General features: G+C 42.6%; 1 protein-coding gene across 3 annotated transcripts; it reads right to left on the reverse strand.

The window, feature by feature from the left end:
• Positions 1–21: 21 nt before the first annotated feature.
• On the reverse strand, positions 22–16,189 carry LOC310890382 (nuclear pore complex protein Nup153-like). Of its 3 annotated transcripts, none has more exons than XM_083852736.1 (11): positions 15,961–16,189; positions 13,278–13,488; positions 10,908–11,156; positions 9,565–9,704; positions 9,357–9,482; positions 7,064–7,174; positions 6,888–6,926; positions 6,734–6,787; positions 4,317–4,475; positions 3,166–3,218; positions 22–482 (listed from the first exon to the last, which is right to left on the reverse strand). In XM_083852736.1, the coding sequence occupies exons 1-11, from the start codon at positions 16,186–16,188 to the stop codon at positions 341–343; spliced, it is 1,512 nt and encodes a 503-aa protein (XP_083708862.1). In that variant the 5' UTR covers position 16,189; the 3' UTR covers positions 22–340. The 3 variants fall into 3 exon arrangements, with proteins under 3 accessions (XP_083708862.1, XP_083708861.1, XP_083708863.1); XM_083852735.1 differs by having other exon boundaries at positions 13,278–13,491; XM_083852737.1 differs by lacking the exon at positions 22–482 and adding an exon at positions 1,957–2,088 and having other exon boundaries at positions 13,278–13,491.
• Between the last annotated feature and the right edge of the window lie 4,500 nt (positions 16,190–20,689).

Here is a 20,689-nt window from a genome sequence, read left to right on the forward strand (position 1 = left end):
TCTTTTTATACTTGGCACTCGTTTCAAGTATCATTCCTGTAGAAAAACTATACAAACCTTCACCAAAACATTACTTCTCTTCTTAGGACTCATTCATTCAATTGCTAACGAGAAATGTTATAGTTTGAAGAATCTCCAAGGTAAGAGAATTAAAAATTTCAAAATTACATAAGCAAAGATCAGGTATTCAAACACAGGAAATCAATTGGAGCCTGCTCTGAAACCCACAAGAAAACAAAAACAATGCAAAAATAAAGCGGTATTGTTATAATTTACTATGATGCAATAAAACTGACACACTTAGCTAGTTACTTCAGTAAGCTCAGTGACAGCAATTAATTTAAGAGTCACTTACCTGTTCTTGTACAGCTCTTGATAAATAGTGTATTCCTCTTTCCCTTCTCATTTTGCCGCCTCCGCTACTCACTCCTGAAGACAGACCATTGGACGCAGCAGTACTGAATTTGTAGCTGGTCACATTGCTAGCACACGACAGTACAGAAGTTGGGGGAAACAAGAGAAAAAAAAATTACCAGCCAAATTGTTTTTTCAAGATATTAGAGCTGTTATTAGTCCTAGAATTGAAACCTGCTGATCAGAAAAAAACTAAAGCTGTCTCACAAGTTGCTAAACGCTGGTAAATACTTGATGTTCTAAATAGGAAAAACTTTATTAACAGCAGCAATGAAAAGGACATACATAAGTGCACCGTTCACATGGGAACAATGACTAAGCCAGAAGACCTGAAATAGAAGAGCTGATTTAGATTGTTATTTTCCAGTGCTTCCTTTAAATAGGACCGGTTCTCTGATTCTGCGATGCACGTGTATCTTTTGCAGGGATATAAAAGAACAGCTCACAAAAATACAGAAAGAGTGCACATATGCACACATACACATGGGAAACACTGCCAACAGCTCTGATAGAATAGGGACGCCTTAGACTTGTGTGGCAAGGTAATATGGCCTAAGCTTCAGAAGCAGCTCTTGCTTTCATGTGGCCATCAGCAGGAACAGCAGAGGTGTTTGGGTATGCCAACATTCCAGAAGTCTTTTCAGACATGAATACAGATCCCTTTTGTAAGGCATACAAAGGCATTTTTCTGGTACTTCAAAAAGCCTAGCTCAAAACCAGAAAGATACCCTAATCCAAGAGCAAATGGGGAAAAAATAACCCAAACCAGAAGTGGAATAGGGAATAACTCTAACAAAAGTACTATGGCAAGAAAATGAAGTATGCCTGGAAAAACTGTGACATCAAAGCTTATCTTGCAGCCAATCAGTCAGTCAGTACAAAAGTGCATTAGATCGCACTGGAAGACACCAGGTCAAACTCCCACAATACTGAGGAGGAGAACTGGTCTAAACTTGTCAAATACTTGACAACAGCCTGCTTAGCACTGTAACTGCATAGAGGAAGACAGATCCCTAAGGCATATGCTCAGACTTTTCTCTAATCCAAACTGTCAATCCATTAGAATTCTGAAAAAAGTCTTACATCAAAATAGATCTTCATTCAGACAACTATCGCTTGCCCGTAATAGCCCATATTCCTCTTTCTGTTAACACCTGTGAGCTTCAAGGGGGCAAAGACAGTTGTCAGCCTTCAAGCAAGTCTAATCTGCAATTGGACTCAGGATATAAAATATATATATACACACACACACACATAGATATATAGCATTGGTGGGCCAGAGATTTACTGAGTATTCCAACTCAACTGTCCAAAGGGACTCTTGCCAGCAGATCAGTGTGGTGCTCCTGCTCCAGAACATGGCACCCAACAGAGACCAGCATCACAAAAAACACTACCACCACTACCTACTCTACAAACAAAAGGTAGGGCACTGCAATAAACTTTGTGAACGAAATCAAAAGCAGTATGAGTTTTCTGTATCTCCTTCCTAAATGGAGAAGTAGAAAGGAGTTCTAGCAAAGACAATTTAGAACAGTTTGAAAAAAACATAATTAAAACCCAGCACCTGATTGCACCTGTACCAGAACCTTAAAGCCAGTCGCTTTCACCCCTAAAAAGGTGGTTGTTGTGAAGTCCAACTTTTAGATGCCAAAACAAAGTGTTGAGTTCTTTCTGCAAGCCAAAGAATGCCCATGGTCACCTAAGAATTGCTTGGCAGATGAGCATAGAGTCAACAAAATTCCCTGCTACTGTTCTTTGAAAAGAGCGACCCCCTAAAAACCGAGTGCAAAGTCTCTTAACTCAAGCATTATTACCCAAAACACCATTTGCCCAGAAGGAAAAGCCATCAATATTATCTGGAGGATAACTCATTTGACCTAAACCAAGAAAGCAGTATAACACAAAGCAGTCTCCTCAAGAAGAAATTCAATTAATTCTGCTGGATTTTTTTTATTTTAGAGATGAGTTAGCATTTGGCCTCAAATGATTCTAAAGAACACATGGTCTTCATGTGAACTCAAAGCAGACAATTAACTTCATCATGAAAGGAGTATTAAAAAAAAGAATAATAAATCATAAATCTTCCTCCATGTTTTTGCTTAAAAAATAAAGAGAAAAAACACATCAATAAACATCCTCCTGAACTGTAACTCACTTCCCCTACTTCACCTTCTAAAGAATACTTCAGAAAGAATCATCCCATTAGGACAGAGCTTTCAAACTGCAAGCAATTAAATAGCTAAAACTAATAGCTTTTCCCCTAGGGAACATTAGGAGGGACAAATTATTTTGTTATAAGTAAACTGAGTTATAAACCATGAAATATCTGTCAAAGCAAAATTTGTAACACTACAGATTTAGTTAAACTACAAACTGAGCCATATTTCCTGTAGAAGGAAAAAATAAGGCCTTCAATAGCAAAGATCCTTTCTGTGGATACAGCATTATAACGTGCCTCGTTTCCCATCTTCGTATCCTACTCAGAAGATAAACTTGGGATAAAAAGTGGTGTATCAGTAGTTTTATTCTTGCTCATCTTCCTTCCTTTCATAAAAACAACAATTTTCTCAAAGTTATATTGATCTTCAAACACAATCCAGACTTTGCAGCTCCCTCAAAATACAAAATTTTCATTGGATTTTCCATTCCTTTTACTGAGAACTGTCACCACCTTTCAGGTGCAGACCGTACTGAAAAAGGAGATTTCTTTCTTCCTTCAAGTAAGTTTTAAATTAATAGATGTCATACCTTTCAGATGGTTCTGCTCGCTGTTCTGCAGGCAAAGTCTTCTCTCTCATCCCCTGCAAGTTAAGTTTAGTTCAAGAGTTAGCTGAATATGTACAGAATACACAAAGTACCAACAACCACTTAATGTGTTTTTTTGTGGTTTTTATTTATTTATATTTCATTTTATAGCACTGAATACACCTCACCTACTTAACGTTGTTCCCTAATTCAGCATTGTGGGTACAGTTCAGTTAAATTTTGGGGCTAAAGTAAGCATCACTGCTTCACTCAGCATTGAGGACAAACTGATAGAACACTAAATCAAATTTGTCAAATCCTCTAACAAAGAAAGTAATTATTTTAAACAAAATGACAAAAATTGTGTGTGTAGGGGGGAGAGTTTTCATCAAAACTTGTGTTTACCAGCCCCGTAAAAGGGACATACTTTTCTGTTTTCTATCATTTATCAACAAACAAACAAAAAAAAACCTCTACCCCCCTAAAAACTAAGCAGTTGCTGCTACATTCATTTTAGAACTTTACCAAATGGAGATTGTGCTGGCTAAACAATACAGAGATTGAAAGAGTTAAAAGCAATAAGCAACCAGTATTACTGTCCACTTTGATTTCCAGCCTAAAAAGCCCATACACTTAACACGTGGTCATTTGTACACTCAGACTGATACTGGAAACACAGATGTTTTTGCAGAAAGAGATGCCCATTTAATTTTATGGAAAATTTATCAGACTCCATCTACTCCAAAGCAATCAAAACCGATAACTCAGCACATTGTCAGAACTCTCACTTGGAGCACATAGCTCACCTGGAATAGTTTACACAGAACACGAGCATGTCTCATCAGTGACAGCTTTGTGTACATGAGAATATAAAAGGAAAACATTTCTGTCTTTTAATATTCTTTCACTGAGAACAGGATGACTCAATAGCACATCATGACATCGTGAAAACAACCACAAGACACTGAGTGTTCCAAAAACAGAATTAAATCCATAAAAGCTCAATCTATTTCACAATGGTTCCCACTGCCTTAAAGCTCGCCTCAAACACGCTATCAGTACTTTTTGCAAAGATAGGATAACAATTGGTTTGAGAAACATTCCAAGACTGGAAAAAAAAAAACAGGCACATAAGGACTCAAAAATGTACTCACTTGGAACTTTGTGTCTACTCTCTGGCAAATTTTGCTGGACTGAGTAGTTGAAGTCGGTGATGGTTCAGAATACCGCGTATAACGCATCGGTTGACGGTTTACTGTTGGTGTCACAAGTCTCTTAACAGGTGGAGGCTGGAATGCATTCTGGGATTCCAGCTTTGAAAGGGAACAGCAATCAATTTATCCTTACGTCCACCCAAATTAATTCCAATATTTATTGATGAAAACAAATTACAGAACTATAAACCTCCCCCCATCGGTCTTGGCACTCAGTGAATACAATTTGAAAATTCTAAAGACCGTTCAACTTGTCTTGAGGGAAATCACCAGAAAACCAGTAACGAAATCCATAAAGCTATATATAAGTAGCCAAAGTCTGACTGAATTCCATTTCAAAATTTGGCAGTTAGCTTCATAGACAAAATAATTCATGCTACCATAATTAAAATAACCCATGTTCCTAGAATATGCTCCTATCTTTTCCTCTGCCCACACTGTGATTTTTTTTTTTTAGTAGCTTAATTCATTAATTTAACATTCGAAGTGTTAAGCAACTAATTATACAGGCTTCTGGGCTTCACATTCCCTACATTTTCCCTCTTCAAAGTTACACAAACAATAGAACACACTCAAAAAAAACAACTTGTCAATCTTACAATAATCTCATTCATTAAAATATGATCCAATGCTTTACATGTGCATTAGATGCACTTCAAGTAGTGGGTTTGACTTCCCTTTTCAAAGCATTTTCACAGACCAGAGTTAATTTTTAACACAGACCACTGCGTGTTCTGCAAAACTGACTTAACTGAACTGTCAGACAGAAAACAAACCCTAAAGGCTACAAGATTTACCGATGGCTCCGCCTGCGGTCTTAAGGATCAGAAAATACAGTCTTAGGAAGCATGCTATTGTACAAATCAATACCAACAGGAAATTTTTGTTTACGCTGCAGCTTTAATTTCACAGTATCTCCCAGCTCTTAGTAATAGGATTCACACTATCTCTAAAGTATACAAAAATGCATCTTTCTAAAAAATATTACATTCAGTTTGAAACCTTGAATAAGACATGTTTTATGTAAGTTCACAAATCTACTTTGAGTGAACGATGGTTCATTGCTGGTTTTAAAGGTAAAAAAGAAAAATATTAATTCCCCCAGTTAGGCATTTAATACACCAAGAGCTATTCTGCCTGGTACAGTTCCTTGAAATAAGAAAAATACCACATCACTGCTACCCACTGCAGAAGTTTAGCCCGAGTGCACAAGTGTTCCGTCAACCGCATGTTCACTTTAGCAGGAAAACACACGATCGTCTCCTCAGCAAATAATTGCTTCTCATCGCGGGCTACCCTTCTCCCGCCACCATTATGAATTCTAGTATTATGAATAGACAATCTATCTCCTTTCACCCACTGACAGCTGCGTGCAACATTCATTTAGTGGTTGACAATTTCAGGCTCTCTGTTGCAAATCTGGCAGATCTTTCTTAATGCCTTATCACAGGTGTATTGCTATAATATAACTGAGAATTCACACCAGATTTGGTTTTAGTTATTTGGATAATATTTATGATATACTTCACTTCTCCATGCCCTTGTAATTTGGCAGATGGTGAAAAGATGGTCCAGGAAATCTGAGATGTTTGTAAACTCTGAAGTGATTGTAAACTTAATTATACATCTATCCAATCAAGGAATTAGCACAGAAACTTCTTGAGACACTGTCCCTTTGCTCATTAGAACAGAAGATGAAAAGTTTGCACATCTTGTTATTTCCTTCAGGCACCTGATCCTCAAGTGGTCATTTAAGGGTTTTGCAATTTAATAAGCCCAAGGATACCCCTAACTAAAGTCATCAAAAAAAGATGACTAGTTTTCATTTTTTAAATAAAATGAAAGGAAATCATGCTTTACCACAGCATTATCACCAGTTCTGTGCTACCTCCAAATGGGAATTTAGGAGCGTAAGATTTATAGCGTCGGAAATTAACAGTTTTCCTTGTCTTTACTTTGAATGGTGATAAAAAGCAGAAAAATTAGTTTTCTGTGCCCGAATGAACACGGAAGTCTGTACAAAGTCTATATGACCATTCAATCAGTATTTTTCTATTTGTGATCATTTCTTCAAGAGAAAACTTGCCTCAACAGGAATTTTAATATGCAGCTTCACCCCAAGTTGGGGGACAAGATAAAACGACTTGGTGTGTTCTAGAGCTGTTGCTCTCAACTTACAAAGATAACATAATTCTTAACCTGAGTAATCTTCACAGCCCATCATCTACTGTGGAGACATGCCAATATTAACTTGATTTGATGTCTATGTTGTCACTGAGGTTTGAGAAAATTTTTCTAATAGTGATAAAGCATTGAAAAAGTTATCTACCTCAGCTTAAGACATTATTGGTTCTTACCTTTCTTCGTTTGGACTGGAAGTCAGTAATATCCGGTTTATCTATGTCCGGAGGCTAAGGGAAAAAACAAAGCATAAATATTAGAGGGCAATTTTTTTTTCCTGAGAGAGAGGGTTCCCTGCAACAAAAATGTGGGGGTTCATGGTCAACTTACACAACACAGCGGCAAAACAGATGTCATTCTTTTAGCATCCTGTTGAAAAAATAGCGCAATAAATTAAACCGGCCACAACGTAAGGAAGAATAGTTTTATCTTTATCCTTTGATGGCACATTTACTAAGTTTTATAAACACATGAAGCAAAAACAGATTAAAAGAAGTGCTATTTACCAACAAAGCGGTTGACAGCTTCTCCACTGCCTCCAAGATGCACCACACTGAGGTACTCAAGGTAGCGTGGGACCGCACAGTTTCTTGTCTAGCTTTCGCTCTCTTTTGTGCCTGAAAAATTAGCATTTTAAGTGTTACAATGGTCAATTCTCAGCTAAGGAGGCATGTATTTTATGTCCCAAGGCTACACTGATGATACAATCAATATATTCTGATGACAGAGAAACATGCAGTCACTGGGAGTTCAAGCCATAAAGAAGAGAATACATTCGGAGTTTAATGAAGTTTACCTTGGGCCTCAGTGCATCTTGCACGTGCTTGTTGCACGAGCAATAAAAGAACTCCGTACTTGTAAAAGGTCAAGACGGATGATGCTAGGACTGCTAAGGCCTCCGAAGCAGTAATCAGGGAAACAGAACTCAAGAAAAGGCTTGTGGTACAGAAAGCATTTTCAGTAACAACACAGACCTCAGAGTTTCACGATGGTCTAAGTGTACCATCTTAAAATCAGTGTATACAGTCATAACCAGGAACTAGTTTTACTTCTCTCTTGCTTCCTCCCTTCCCCCAAGATTAAAGTTGGCTGCAAATCTTTGTCTTAAAAGATAAAGATCTGATTTAAACTGTAACAGATCTAAACATTACACTGAAAAAGTAAACTGTTTATTTGCACCACCCAACTTCAAATATCAGTCAAAAACTTCCTTTGGTGTGACTTTTTTTCTTCCCAGGTTAAACCCCTCATATAACCACACTGTGCTTATCACACGATGTGAAGACAGGAAGCAGACCACGCAGCATGTAAAAACACAAGTGAGACTCACAGAACCACAGAATGGTTAAGGTTGGAAGTGACCTCTAGAGATCGCCTGGTCTACCCCCCCGCTCAAGCAGGGCCACCCCGAGCAGGTTGCCCAGGACCATGTCAAGTCAGCTCTTGAAGACCTCCAAAGAGGGAGACTCCACAGCCTCTCCGGGCAACCCGTGCCAGGGCTCCATCACCCGCACAGTGCAAAAGCATTTCCTGATGCTCAGACAGAGCCTCACATTTCAGTTTGTGCCTGTTGCCTCTTGACCTGGCACTGGGCACCGCTGAAAACACAATGGTTCTCTATGCTCTTTGCACCATCCATTCAGGTATTTATATACACCAATAAGATCCCCCCTGAACCTCCTCTCCTCCATGCTAAACAGGCCCAGCAGTCCCTGCCTCTCCTCAGAGGAGAGGTGCTCCCAGTCCCTTGATCATCTTGGTGGCCCTTCGCTGGACTCTCTAGTACCTTGCTGTCATTCACAGCAAGCAGCAAGAAGCAAGCTACTTTCTCCTTTAAAAGCCTAGTATTTTGGTTCCTCTTTTTACCATAATGCAGTAATATTGTAAAAAACAAAAATAGCTGACCGAAGAGGGTTCCCAGCTTTGCACCACAAGGTTTCAAGGTTTCCCGTAAGTGAGGTACTTGTACTGCCCTTTTTCCGTTGCAGAAATGGACTGTCAGAACAGAGCCAGCAAACCCGCGTTTTCATTTTCTTAAAATTCCTTTTGATTTATCGATAAAAGTCACTTTCATTTAAATACATTCCTACCAAACCTGATTTGACTTTCCTTTTCGATTCAGCTCTAGCTAATCAGAGTTGTCAGCAGTTTTTATTTGCTATTTCCAAGAACTCTTGGGGGCAAATAACTCTCTTCAAGAACTATATGAATCGTTCAAAACAGAAAGCATGTTACTGCTTATCTTGAGACTGCATTTAGTCCTGCATGCCTCTGTGTACCAGAAGAACAAAGGATCAGCAAAGTTGATTTTAGATATTTTCAAAGACTGCAGGTTTATACAACATATCCATAGCATGAATGTAGGCATGCTTGGAAAAGAAGATCCACAGATAAATATTAGCCAGGTTTGACTACTGTAGCTTTTGCTACCATAAACACAAGTTTTCAAAGTTATGCTGTCATTGGTTTTTTTGCATCAAGTTATTTTAACGTAATGTAGTCAGAGGCAGACAATGGCACTTAAATGGAATTTTTTGAAAGACCTAACAACAGAGGAAACCCCAACTACCAACAACTAGCCCAAACTGCCATTCTTGTTCTTTCTGACAAGTATTACCTGTGGTAAAAACTGTTATAAAAGAATTTAAACAGAAATCAATCTCAGACGTCTATTTTTGTAGACCAAGAGGGCAGAAGAGCAACTGTTACCACATATTCAGCTCCCTGCTCAAAGCTCCTTTGGCAGTGCTGCTTTTTTTATTTCCATCACTATTTCCCACTACACTACTTTTCTCATACCTGATAAGGTTCCGTCTTTGGCTGCCTTGATCTTACAGCTGCACCACCGGCATAGGCCGTCTTGCCGGGGTAAAATGGAGAAAACCCAAGCTGGTTTTGCTTAAAAACAGACGTGCTTCCACGTACCTACGGAAACACAGTATGAAAAGTGGATAGAAAAACAGGTACACATTCAAACTGATTAAAAGAAATACTGTGCAGTACTTACAGGACACAGTCCTCCAAAAACAAATAAACTGAATGCAGGTTTCTTAGAGCTAGCTGCAGAATGCTGCGAGAGGGAATGAGTTCTTTCAGCTTCTGTGGGCCAGAGCAGTGACGATGAAGTATTTTTTAAAACTGCAACATCTGCCAAAATGACGTATGCTAGATGTAAATGCCTCTCGTACGTACAGAACTTTAACAATAAAGATCACACTAATTCAAGTTCTTCAATACAGAAAAATAAGCATGACTTCAGCTTCTTTAAATAGATCAACTTCACGTACAGACTGAAAACCAAGTATCACCTACAAACTTGAAAACTGTTCACAGAGCTGCAAGTAGTTTTCAGCAAACTTACCAAGTTAATACTGTGCTTCCAATGCAGATTTTTTTTTCCTTCAGGCTAAGATAAAAGAGGACCGCATAAACATCAGTGCATTTGTACGGACAAAGCTTTTTTCTGTGTTGGTAAAAGGCTGGAGGCCAGCACAGATCATAATCGCACAGGTTTTAAACCTGGAAGATTCCCCAAAGGCTGCTCTAAGAGTTAACGATCTTCTGCCCATGTATGTTTTACGAAGACACACCAGAAAGTTCTAGTGCACTCAGGTTATATTGCTAAAGCCCAGCAACTCTACTCTCAGCTGTACAAAAGATCTCTGGAAAACCTGCTGAGCACACGTCAGTCCCTGTCTATATGGGGGACTAGAAAAAGCTGCAAACCTGCTGTTCGCCCTTTCAGCGAGAAGACCTACGTACCAACCTACATCGACACGATGCTTATTTTTTATTTTAAAATGGTGTGCTTTCCTCAATGAATTTAGCAAAAGACATGAAAGTATTGACAGCTGAAGCCTTCTACCAAGAAAGGTCAAAAAACAGCCTATAGCTTATGTCAGAGTAGTTTCTTTATCTTCTCTTGCTGAAACACAGGAAAACATCTCGTGTTCCTATTTGTCACCTGCACTTATTCACATTTAACCAGCTGTCTGTTAGATATTCTGAGTCACTCTTCCTTCTAGACAATCAGCCTACTTGTCAAGCTACGGCAAGTCAGCCTGATTTCCTACCGTCCCAGTTCAAAATTTACATATAACCTAGCTGAATGTGTATATTTCAGCACTGACTCTTTCTAACATCAGGGTATCATAAACGTATTCCAAAGCACGCTTCTATTAAAAAGGTGATAGGATTATATACTTCTAAAACACTAAAAATTCAATTTAATTCTCGCATCCAAAGTTGACATTCACCTATTTTATTTACTAAGGTGATGTGGAATATTAAAGAACGCAAGGTACTTCACATTAAAAAAAAAGTCAATTAAACAGAGAACACAAAAATCACCTTCAGCAGATGCTCTAGAGGAGGAATCACTGGTTGTTGGGATGTTATCATCGTCTTGTTGAGAGGTAGAATCTTCTATTTCTTTTATGAAGGACAGCCTAGGACTGCCAATGCCAAATATAGAAGATGTCGAGGGCTGACAAGGTGGGACAGGAGAATCCAGCACGGTGTAATTCAGATGGCTCCGATGAAGAGAGGGCCTTGTTAACACAGCTGGGAAGTTCAGTGCTGATCTACTTGTGGATGGTTCTAGACAAGAACAGGGAGATAATTAGCTTTGCTATAGACAAGCTCACAGAAGCCAAAACCTGTTTCCTATCGACAGCCATGCTATTGCCAAGTTCTAAGGTAAAAAGAGAGAAGCCAAATTTAACTTCTTCCTCACCCAGATAGGGTTGCATCTGACTGTCTGGCTACAACAACAACACTGCTTGCGATACACAGTATTAATGTTGCATCCAGAAGTAGTTAACTATGAGGTTTTACAACACCACATTCTGACCCCGTGCTCAAATGCTCTAACGCTGACTTGGCCGTTCACTAAATCAAACATATATACTCCTTCTCCCATGTACAGCTTGCAATAAGCTTTACAAAATTTGAGATTACACGGTAAATTACAGATAACACTGCAGCTTCCATAATATTGGAACAAAGGTTATATTAATCTGAATACACAACATGAAAATGAACGTTTGCAGTACTTTTTTCCCAAGTTCTTCCATATCTGCTCACGTTAGAGGCAAAACATCATCTCCTACCCATTAACTATTGGGATTTTGACCCAAGGGACAAGGATGTTGACCCAAGTAACCAGATGAGCATTTTTCCCTCTTGAAGCAAAGGGTCTGCAAACAATGCCAGTGGCCTGGAATAGGTGGCCTTGAAGTCTATCTTGCTAAATGAATGGAACTATTCATGGGTATTTTGCCTGATGAAAGCCTACTGTCTCTCCCAGGAATCTGGGCAATTCAAATGACTTTGAGCCACTATCCTCTTGATACTTGAACTGAAGCTTAAACTAGTTAGTTCAATCTTCATAACCACTGCAGTACCACTAATTAGCTCTCCAAACCATGAGCAGATTTTTAGGACAGCACCGTTTGAGATACAGAAAGTTATTGAGGCGGAAGGCCACCCAATATAGGCTCCAGCACACTGATACCTCAGAACTGAAGAAACACATTGGTTTCAAAATGTAGTAATAATTAAAAAAAAAATATCTTATTCTTAAGCATAGTAAGTAACACCCACGGACAGCAACATAAGCTGCAAAAGGTTCCAGGGTGTCCACCTGCTCCTGATCTCCTGGAGTTAGCAAGCTTGCAGTGCAGCTGTTCTTACTGAAAGCTCCTTTCACGCAGTTACATAGGAAAGCCAACATGTGTTCCTCAGTCACGAAGACCTTCTCTATTCTTTTCTCCAAACTCATTCCCAAGCTACAGCTACACAGAAAGCCATCAATCTCCTTGTTTACAATTAGATGAGATTGGAGGCAAAGATATTTCCTCCTTATTTTTTGATTCTGCCAACAACAGAAGCAACTGACTTTCCACATTATCTATGGTTACCTACGCACGCTCAGACAAAACTTCTTTACTTATTTAAAGCTGACTTCCCCAAAACAGCTAATTTAAGAGAAACTCAAATAAGAATAGATGCAAATTTATACAACAGGACTACAGGAACAGTGAGAGGCGCTGGATATAAGACAAATTAATCTTTCATGAGGTAAAGGAGTTGCAAACCTCGTTGCCAACGGTCAAATACCTTTTCAAAGACACCCCCACCCCCCGCGTAGACCTTAAAGTTATTGAATATTTTAAGGATAATAATCTCATAAACCACATCCGTGCACAAGTTCCCCAGTTCACCGTCAAGTTAACGAGGAACTTTACTAAATTGATCAAAGCCCAAAACAAAAAAAAACAAAACAAAACAAACAAAGTCGGGACACGAGACGGAATTTTCCTCTGCCATTCTAGCATCTAGTATTTTGTTTCGAAGACTGCAAAACAAATTAATTTTTTTAATTGCCTTAGGCAATTAGACAGATTTTCATTCCATATCTTTTAAAAGATGGAAAATGCAACCCAGCACACTTGCAAATGACTTATTTTCAGCATTTAGCACCTGGCTAATAGAGTACCTAAAGTTAACTGATGCCTTCCAAGAGCATAAGATGTATGCTTCGTAACTGTGTATACAGTTTAAAGCTAAGACGGTTTCACAAACAGTTGTTTCGACTTTTTTGTTTGTTTTTCATTCTGTCAAAACCCTCATTCCAATTTCCTTTTGAAATTCAGATTCAAAACTAGAAATCTGTGAATAAATACAGATGGCCAGAACTCCAAATGATTTTTCACATACCTCGTCTACTAATTCTTGCTGGCTCAGGCGTGAATCTCTCATTGATTATGGTATCTTCATCTGCATAATCGTGGTGATAGTTTACCGGAGTCTCCTCCTGGTTTGCAGATTCATTTCTGTCTACACACTCCTCCTCACGCTTATTGAAATACTTCTGCAGCCAGGCCGGTACAATATTTCTCACAGTTTCTGTCATTCTGCTAATTATTCCCTGCTTGAAAGAAAAAACAGTTGTTTAATTACAGAAACACAGTCAACAGCATATGCTGGGATACCACCTTCCACGGACCTTGAAGACAGATATTATACAGCAAATATTCACAAGACGACGACGAGGTTGATCCCTGGCATAGGATCGCTACACTTCTGGTAAACCTAAAATTCACCTAAGATTGATTTACAACTACCTATCACTTTCTGCACTTCCAAGTGACCTTGGCAAGGTTCAAAGTTTTGAAACCTCTGCCAAAATTCACCAGCAGGTCGTCAATCTGCAAGGCTATCAGGAAACTCTACGCCTGAACAGCTCCTGACCTACAGACTTGTTCCAGGACTCTTCCTCTTCGCACCCTCACGTGAAAACCAACTAAACCAGAAGTTCAGCAACTATCTACTGCGACAGTCAGGACCATACTACCCATTAAAATCAGTGAATCTAAATATTTTCAATTTTAGTAATGCTGAATTGCAGTGACTATACGCACAAAAAACAGTTCTGCTCTCAACAGTCAGGCTAACCCAGAAGATGTCCTGGAAGAAACACAGCTATAGCTATAGCACCAGCACCTCCTCTTGCAAGAGCCTTCTAAAGCTGTTGCTGTATTTTGTAGAAGACTGACTCTGCAGCATACATCGGGCACGATCGGAGAATTCCCACCTGACCGAAATCCCCAGGAACTACGCTTAAATAAAAGATAAATTAATATAAATGAATATAATTAATAATGAAAATTAATAATAAAAATTAATATCCAGAAAGCTGACAATCATGAGCTAGGCATCCTGCTAATCATCCCTCCTGCAGGCAGGGGGAAAAAAAAAAAGTAAATTAGATCCAGGACTAGTTCCCAGGAACTTCCAAGCTGCTAACTATACTGTCTACAGTGCCCAGGCACCTTCAGAGCTTAATGGTAAGAGACAGAGGGTTTGGTGGGCTGTAATTATGATCACAAGCACACAAAACACATCTATTTAAGTATTTCTAAGAATCGACTTATCGACTAAAGTTGTAGGGGGAAGGATGAGAAAAACAGCGGGGTAGGGATCAGAACCAGAGGTATAACCTCACAAAATCGCATCGGTCGCTTTCGTGCCTCCCCAACTGCATCACTGAGAGACAATTAACATTAAGCCACAGAACCTTCTGCAGAGTGGACATGATATTGAAAATAAACTGGAATTAATTGACAAATGCTCTAAGCAAGCTATCTGCTCAAAGCTCGTCCTTTTACGTTATGAACATTTGCACGATTCGTCTGGTTACAAAGCTAACTGCTATAATAAATGCACACATGTAACATCGATCAGTTTGTCTATTTATCAAATCATTAAAATTCTTCCCCGATAAGTTACTGTTAATTTGATCTGCGCTGGATGTGCAGCAGCCATTCTCTGTGCAGAATCCCCCAGATATCCCCACGCACGTGTTTGCTCTGGCACACTCTTTAAATAAACCTACTGGAAAACACGCAGAGATAACAGACAATGGAAAAGTTAGAAAACCATCTCCACTGATTATTTTTAATCCACGTGTAAGGTTTATCAGTTAGCTACACAGTGTCGGCACACGCAAGCTATGGCACTTTCAACATTAATGCACTGTTCAAGCCAGAGGTTTCAACGGTTGCTCTGTAAGCGTGGGGAATGTTTGCATTGCCCTTCCAGGCCAGCTTTAGATGGACAAGATTGATTGTCAATATATGGTATAAGGGACTTGGCATTTCTGCAAGTGATAAAAACCTAATTGAGCAGCTATCCATGCGTAGCGCTCCCTTGGTTTTGCATATGATAATCAATCCCCTCAGCTACGTTGCTCATTTCATAGCGGAGAGGTTTTGGCTGAACAAACATGTGCAGAGGGCATCTCCAGAGCATCTCTCTGGGCGTCCTGACATTTCTTAGCAAAGAGCTGCTGGGAGGGATCTCGGCGCGTCCCCCCTCCAGCACGGGGATTTTCACAGCCCGAATTGACGGACCGCTTTCACCGTCAACCTGCTGTACCCTACAGCACAAACGAGAAGCAAAGCCTGGCAGGTAACGTTCAGAGAATTGATGATGGGCTGAGGAGGGGTGCAGGGAGCGGGGAAAGCCCTGGGGGTGGCACTGGGGGTCCTGAGGGCAGCGGGCTGGGGGTGAAGGGGAGGGGGAGGAGGGGGGTAATGGGCTGGGTAGAGGGGTAAGGGGGTAAGTAAGGGGCTGAGGGGATAACTGAGGGGGTTAGGAAGGGGCTGAGGGGGTAACTAAGGGGGTAACTAAACGGTTGAGGGGGTAACTAAGGGGGTAACTAAGCCGTTGAGGGGGTAACTAAGGGGGTAACTAAGCGGTCGAGGGGGTAACTAAGGGGGTAAGGAGGTGGGTAGGGGGTAACTAAGGGGATAAAGGGGCGGGTAAGGTAAGGGGGTAAGTAAGGGGGTAACTGGTGGGCTGAGGGGGAAGGGCCCGCTGTGGGGGGGCCGCTCCTCACCCGCTTGCTCCTGGCACAGGGGGGCTTCGCGGCGCCCAAACGGTGGCGCCGCCTCTTCACCTTGCCGCCGGCCGCTCCTCCTCCTCCTCCTCCTCCTCCTCCTCCTGCTCCTCCTCCTCCTGATCGGGCTCCTGGGCTGCCGCCCGGCGCCCCGCCGCCACCGGCCCTGCCACCGCCGGCCATGCCGCTGCCGGTCGCGCCGCTACCGGTCGCGCCGCCCGAGGCCATACCGCCCCCCCCCCGCGTTCGGTGCCGTCACGGGGCCCCCCCGCCCCCCGCCGCCACGCGCCGCGGGGCCTGCCCTGCCCCTCGTGGGAATAAAAATGTTGTTTTTGCGGAGTTACGTTGTTTAAAGGTAAGGAATGGGGTATTGAGGTGTGCTTGCAGCGATAAGAACGCTTAGCAGGCGACCTTGTAAAACGCAGACAACCAGACTCCGTAGAACAATTCGGGGAAAATCACGGTGTTGAGTCAAGTCAGGTAAGTGAAGAAACATCACCGCTTCAACCAGTAGAAAAGTCAAATCTGAAATTTAACAGGCCGGCAACGGAAGGCCATGCATTGTCTGGGAAGCATCGGACAGATTGTGAGCCTGGATCACCCCCTCAGTGGGGAAACAGGGGAGGGTCCCGTCATCAAAAAGTATATAAACTGGGTTTTGGAACCAGCAGGGGCGCTCCTGCTCGTGGGACGCCCGCCACTGCGATCGCGAATAAATTCCTGCTTCGCTGAGCTCCTCGCCTGAGCCCAAGTTCTTGGCTACGGAGTGTTTCTCACAATTTGGGGGCTCGTCCGGGAGCCAGTCGCCTACTGGGGAGCCCCACCGCCGCAGCAGCAGGAAGGCATGCCCCGCTGATTTCAGCGGTCCTGTGCATCGACGGCGGCGGTTCTGCGGAGAGCTGACAGAGGGCCCGAGACTGATGAAAGAGGCAGGATCCGTGAAGGAGTGGGGAAGGGAAGAAGGCAGGCACTCCGGCTTTGAGAATTGATCCGGTAACTCTGTGCACAGACCAAGGTAAGAAATAGGAAGTATTGCCTTGGGGGTCGGGTGAGACTCTGTGTGCCGTGTGATTGAGACGTACTTTTGTACGGAGCGAGTGTGGAGTCCTGATCCGCGGTTCCGCAGCTCCGCGAGGGGCGCGGCCGGAGACGGACGAAGCGTGAGCTAAGGGAGAGAAAGGAAGAGTCTCGGGAAATGCGGTGTATGGTAAGCCCTTGCACGGGGAAGTGCTTGGCAATACACCAGGGAAATTTGGTGTGCGGTAGTCCTCGCACGGACGGGACGCCCGCCACTGCGATCGCGAATAAATTCCTGCTTCGCTGAGCTCCTCGCCTGAGCCCAAGTTCTTGGCTACGGAGTGTTTCTCACACCCTCCCCCTCCCTCCCTCGCGCGCCCCCTCCCCTCACGGGAACGCGCGCCCCCCCCTCCCGCTGCCGCTCCCGTTCCTCGCCCCGCCCCGGTCCCGTCCCGGTCCCGCCGCCCTCCCGCTCCCGCCCTCAGGACCCGGCCGCCATAATGAACCCCGGCCCGGCCACCGTAAGCACGGGGCTAGGAGTCACCTCCAGAGCCTCCCCGCGCCGTGGCGCCGACCGCTGGTGTGCCGCAGCACCGCGCCGGGCGTGGGACGGCGCCCCGAGCCCACAGTGCTCGTCAGAAAAGCCCCGCACCGACAACCGATACCCCCGCACCGACAACCGATACCCCCGCACCGACAACCAACAGCCCCCACGCCGACAACCAACGCACAAGCAGAGTTTTAGGCCGGATTCGTGGCCCCGTTGGTCCGGGAAGCGGTCGTCACGCTAAATTCTACCTTACGGCAGGGGAACGATGGGCATCGTGACAGATCGCCGCCCCAGAAAATAAACACATAAATAAATAATAAAAACGATAACGGGACGTGAATCGTGCCCTTAATAACAGACATTGGGCAGTGAAATCACCGACTTCTGCAACAATCCGTGCTCAGGGAACTGACTAAAACCCCTCCTGCATTGGCCATGTAATAGCTAGGCAAACATCACATAATGCTTCCCTCCCTCACGTACACCAAAGCTATTAAGGCAACCATAGTAGTGTGATAACGTGATTTTTCTCCTCCAGATCAGCGTCAAAGGCAGCTACGCTAGGTTTGCTCATAAGTTCAAACGCTGCTTTATTTATTTATTTAAATGCCATTTTTCTTATTTAGAAGGATTTCCATAGGGTGACAGGCCTTTAATGACACTCACGACTCAGAAACATTTGCCGATGCAGTCAAACGGTGTCTATTAACGCGAGGCACTGAAGTTAATTGCTATTAAAAATGAGCCAAAACGAAAGGCAAGTATCTGCGTGTCCAGCAGAATGACAGCGATCATCACCATTTGATCAACCTTCCCTGTGAGTTCTATCTGCAAGTTACTTTGAGGTAGTGCTAGAAAGAAGCGGTTGGTCCAGAGCATCCCTGCAAAAAGAAACATCCACGGCTTAAGTACCGTTTACTCTTTTGGTATCCTTTTAAGTACTTTTAACCGTTTCGGACTCCTGCCTTTTCCCGGCTCACTGATGACAGCATTAGTAGCCCCTCAAGCTACTGTCCTACAGCCTTTCCCATCAGTGAAGAGATAGGAAAAACCCCACTACTTCTTGGAAGAGAAAACCAGCAGGTTTTTGAATAAAAGCACTCTCTGTTGCAGCTAGGTACAACGAAAAGAGTTTATGAAATCATTACGGGACATTCCTGTAGAAAACTTCCTCAAGCTTGGAAGAAAAAAAGCCATTTCAGCTAAGTAAAACAGAAAATAACTGGAAGAAGTGAAGTATGGCGGTGTTGGAAAAGTTGCTTCAAAGACTTGTTTAATTAAAAAGAAGGAAGAAAGCAAGTTCCTACTGCAATCCCATCTTTGTCAAACTGATGGCGGGCACCAGTACGATGTGTTCAGCTAACACAGGCTGGAAGTTGTAACTGCAGCTGTGAAGTTTACCCAGTAAAAAGACTCCGCAAAGCATTCTAGCAGTTCCGATGCAATCACTGCTTCCTGAATTTGTGACTCACGGTTAACACGGCAGTACAGGAAGAAGTCTGGCATTCACTGTGCTCTTACGGTAAAGAATCTGCACTGCGCACACCATCCCAAGCCAGGTATGCGCTCCTAACAGGAAAGGACGATAGGCTGATAAGTCTCAGCAGAGGGAAAAAGACATCAGAGAACTACTTTATAACAGCAGCACGCGGGCTGCAAGCGACGTTCTCTTCCTCTCATCATTTTCATTTCTGTGGACTCCAAGAGAATACACTCCCAACATTTTTCAGCTCTGGAGAACAAACAGCCCAACCAATCTCATTCACTGAACTACAAAACTGGTATTTTCGCTATCTAGTCCGGAAAAGGAGGCGCACGTCTCTAACGTACAGTGTAGAGACCTTGTTAATAGGCAAAGTCTGCATAAAATAGGTGGCCACAGCCTGATTTTCTGACGTTCAGGGCCTTGGGTCACACACCACCACAGTATCAGACTTAATGAAGTCACCAATCTATGTGGGCCCCTCATTACACAGGTCACCTGTTATGGACCAACCTCTCAAAGGCCAAAAAACAGCACTGATACTGCCGGGCCAACACATATCTGTAGCATCCCATTTCTGGGTGACAACACAATGAATGTTTCCACAAAGTACTCGATGCAACCTAACTACTGTGTTTGGTGAGGCAAAGCAAGCCGTGTCAAAGCAGCGTAGCACCCAGGCACATTCCTGGAAGATGTTTTGCTGCTCACGTTGAAGAAAATAGATAAAAAAATCCTGTGCAGTTTGCACTTCTGAGCTCAAGTACCACAGCTATGCACTACAATTGAAGTGGCATCAAACCTTGTAAGGTTTTGAAGCTTCAGCACTGCCATCCAAATTCAAGGAGGCTGCATCTATTATCTTGAATTTGCCCCAGCTCAGTCCCCTGAAACAATTCCATAGACACGGACAAGCAACCCTTTTCCCACCCAGATTCTTTGCTTCATCTATTCCACCTCTACCTTGTGTCATATTCTTATTAATCTGCCCCTCAAAAGACTCCCTGGCTCACACAAAGAAGCAACCCAACAAATCCCTGTTCCCAGCCACGTTGCTTTCATGCTTTGGGAAGAGTTAACTGCAACAGCTCTAACTGTGATGCCACCTCACCCCCTCCACCTATGTGAGGTTCTTTGCCTTCTGTCTCCTCCTACGTGTACACCTGCACTAGAACCAGGAAGAATGTGCTTCCTACAATACTCCAAGAGCCTCTTCTGTTTCAGGATGTCATCATTTCAATTCAGGACTGAAAGTATTCCTAGCAAAGACCCAACAGCTAATAGCTAACAGAAGCAGTTGCTGGTGATCAGCTACAAGTAACCTGGAAGTACTGAGGAGTCACAAAAGAGAATTTGCATTACATTTAAGAACAGCATGCAGCTTAGGACCACTGCTTTCACTGACTACACTAAGCCATAAAAAAGAATTGGATTCTTACCTGCCATCACAGCAATTATGGTTTATGTTGCCCCCAAAACACACACGGCAGTACCAGAACTGTGTCAACTAGCTTTAACAGCTTCCCCAGCTATTAAGTACAGTAATTTCTGCTTCCTTTTTTTTTCTTGGAGGAATATTCTTTTGTTTCCAGCCTCACTTACTTATTATACACACTGTTAATTAGCAACTATTTCTCCATACTCATAGGGTTATGGAGTCCCTATGACTGGAAAAGACT

The sequence above is a fragment of the Anser anser genome (assembly GCF_964211835.1).
Source record: "Anser anser genome assembly, contig: HAP1_SCAFFOLD_271, whole genome shotgun sequence".
Classification (NCBI taxonomy): Eukaryota; Metazoa; Chordata; class Aves; order Anseriformes; family Anatidae; genus Anser; species Anser anser.

Bases quoted from the DNA above. Each gene is read 5' to 3' on its own strand.
- LOC310890382 (XM_083852735.1), bottom strand. From the start codon at position 16,188: ATGGCCTCGGGCGGCGCGACCGGTAGCGGCGCGACCGGCAGCGGCATG. The intron at 7,175-9,356 runs GTATGAGAAAAG...CTAATTTTTCAG, and splicing joins CAAAGACGGAACCTTATCAG to GCACAAAAGAGAGCGAAAGC. The intron at 6,788-6,887 runs GTAAGTTGACCA...TTTTTCCCTTAG, and splicing joins CTGTTTTGCCGCTGTGTTGT to CCTCCGGACATAGATAAACC.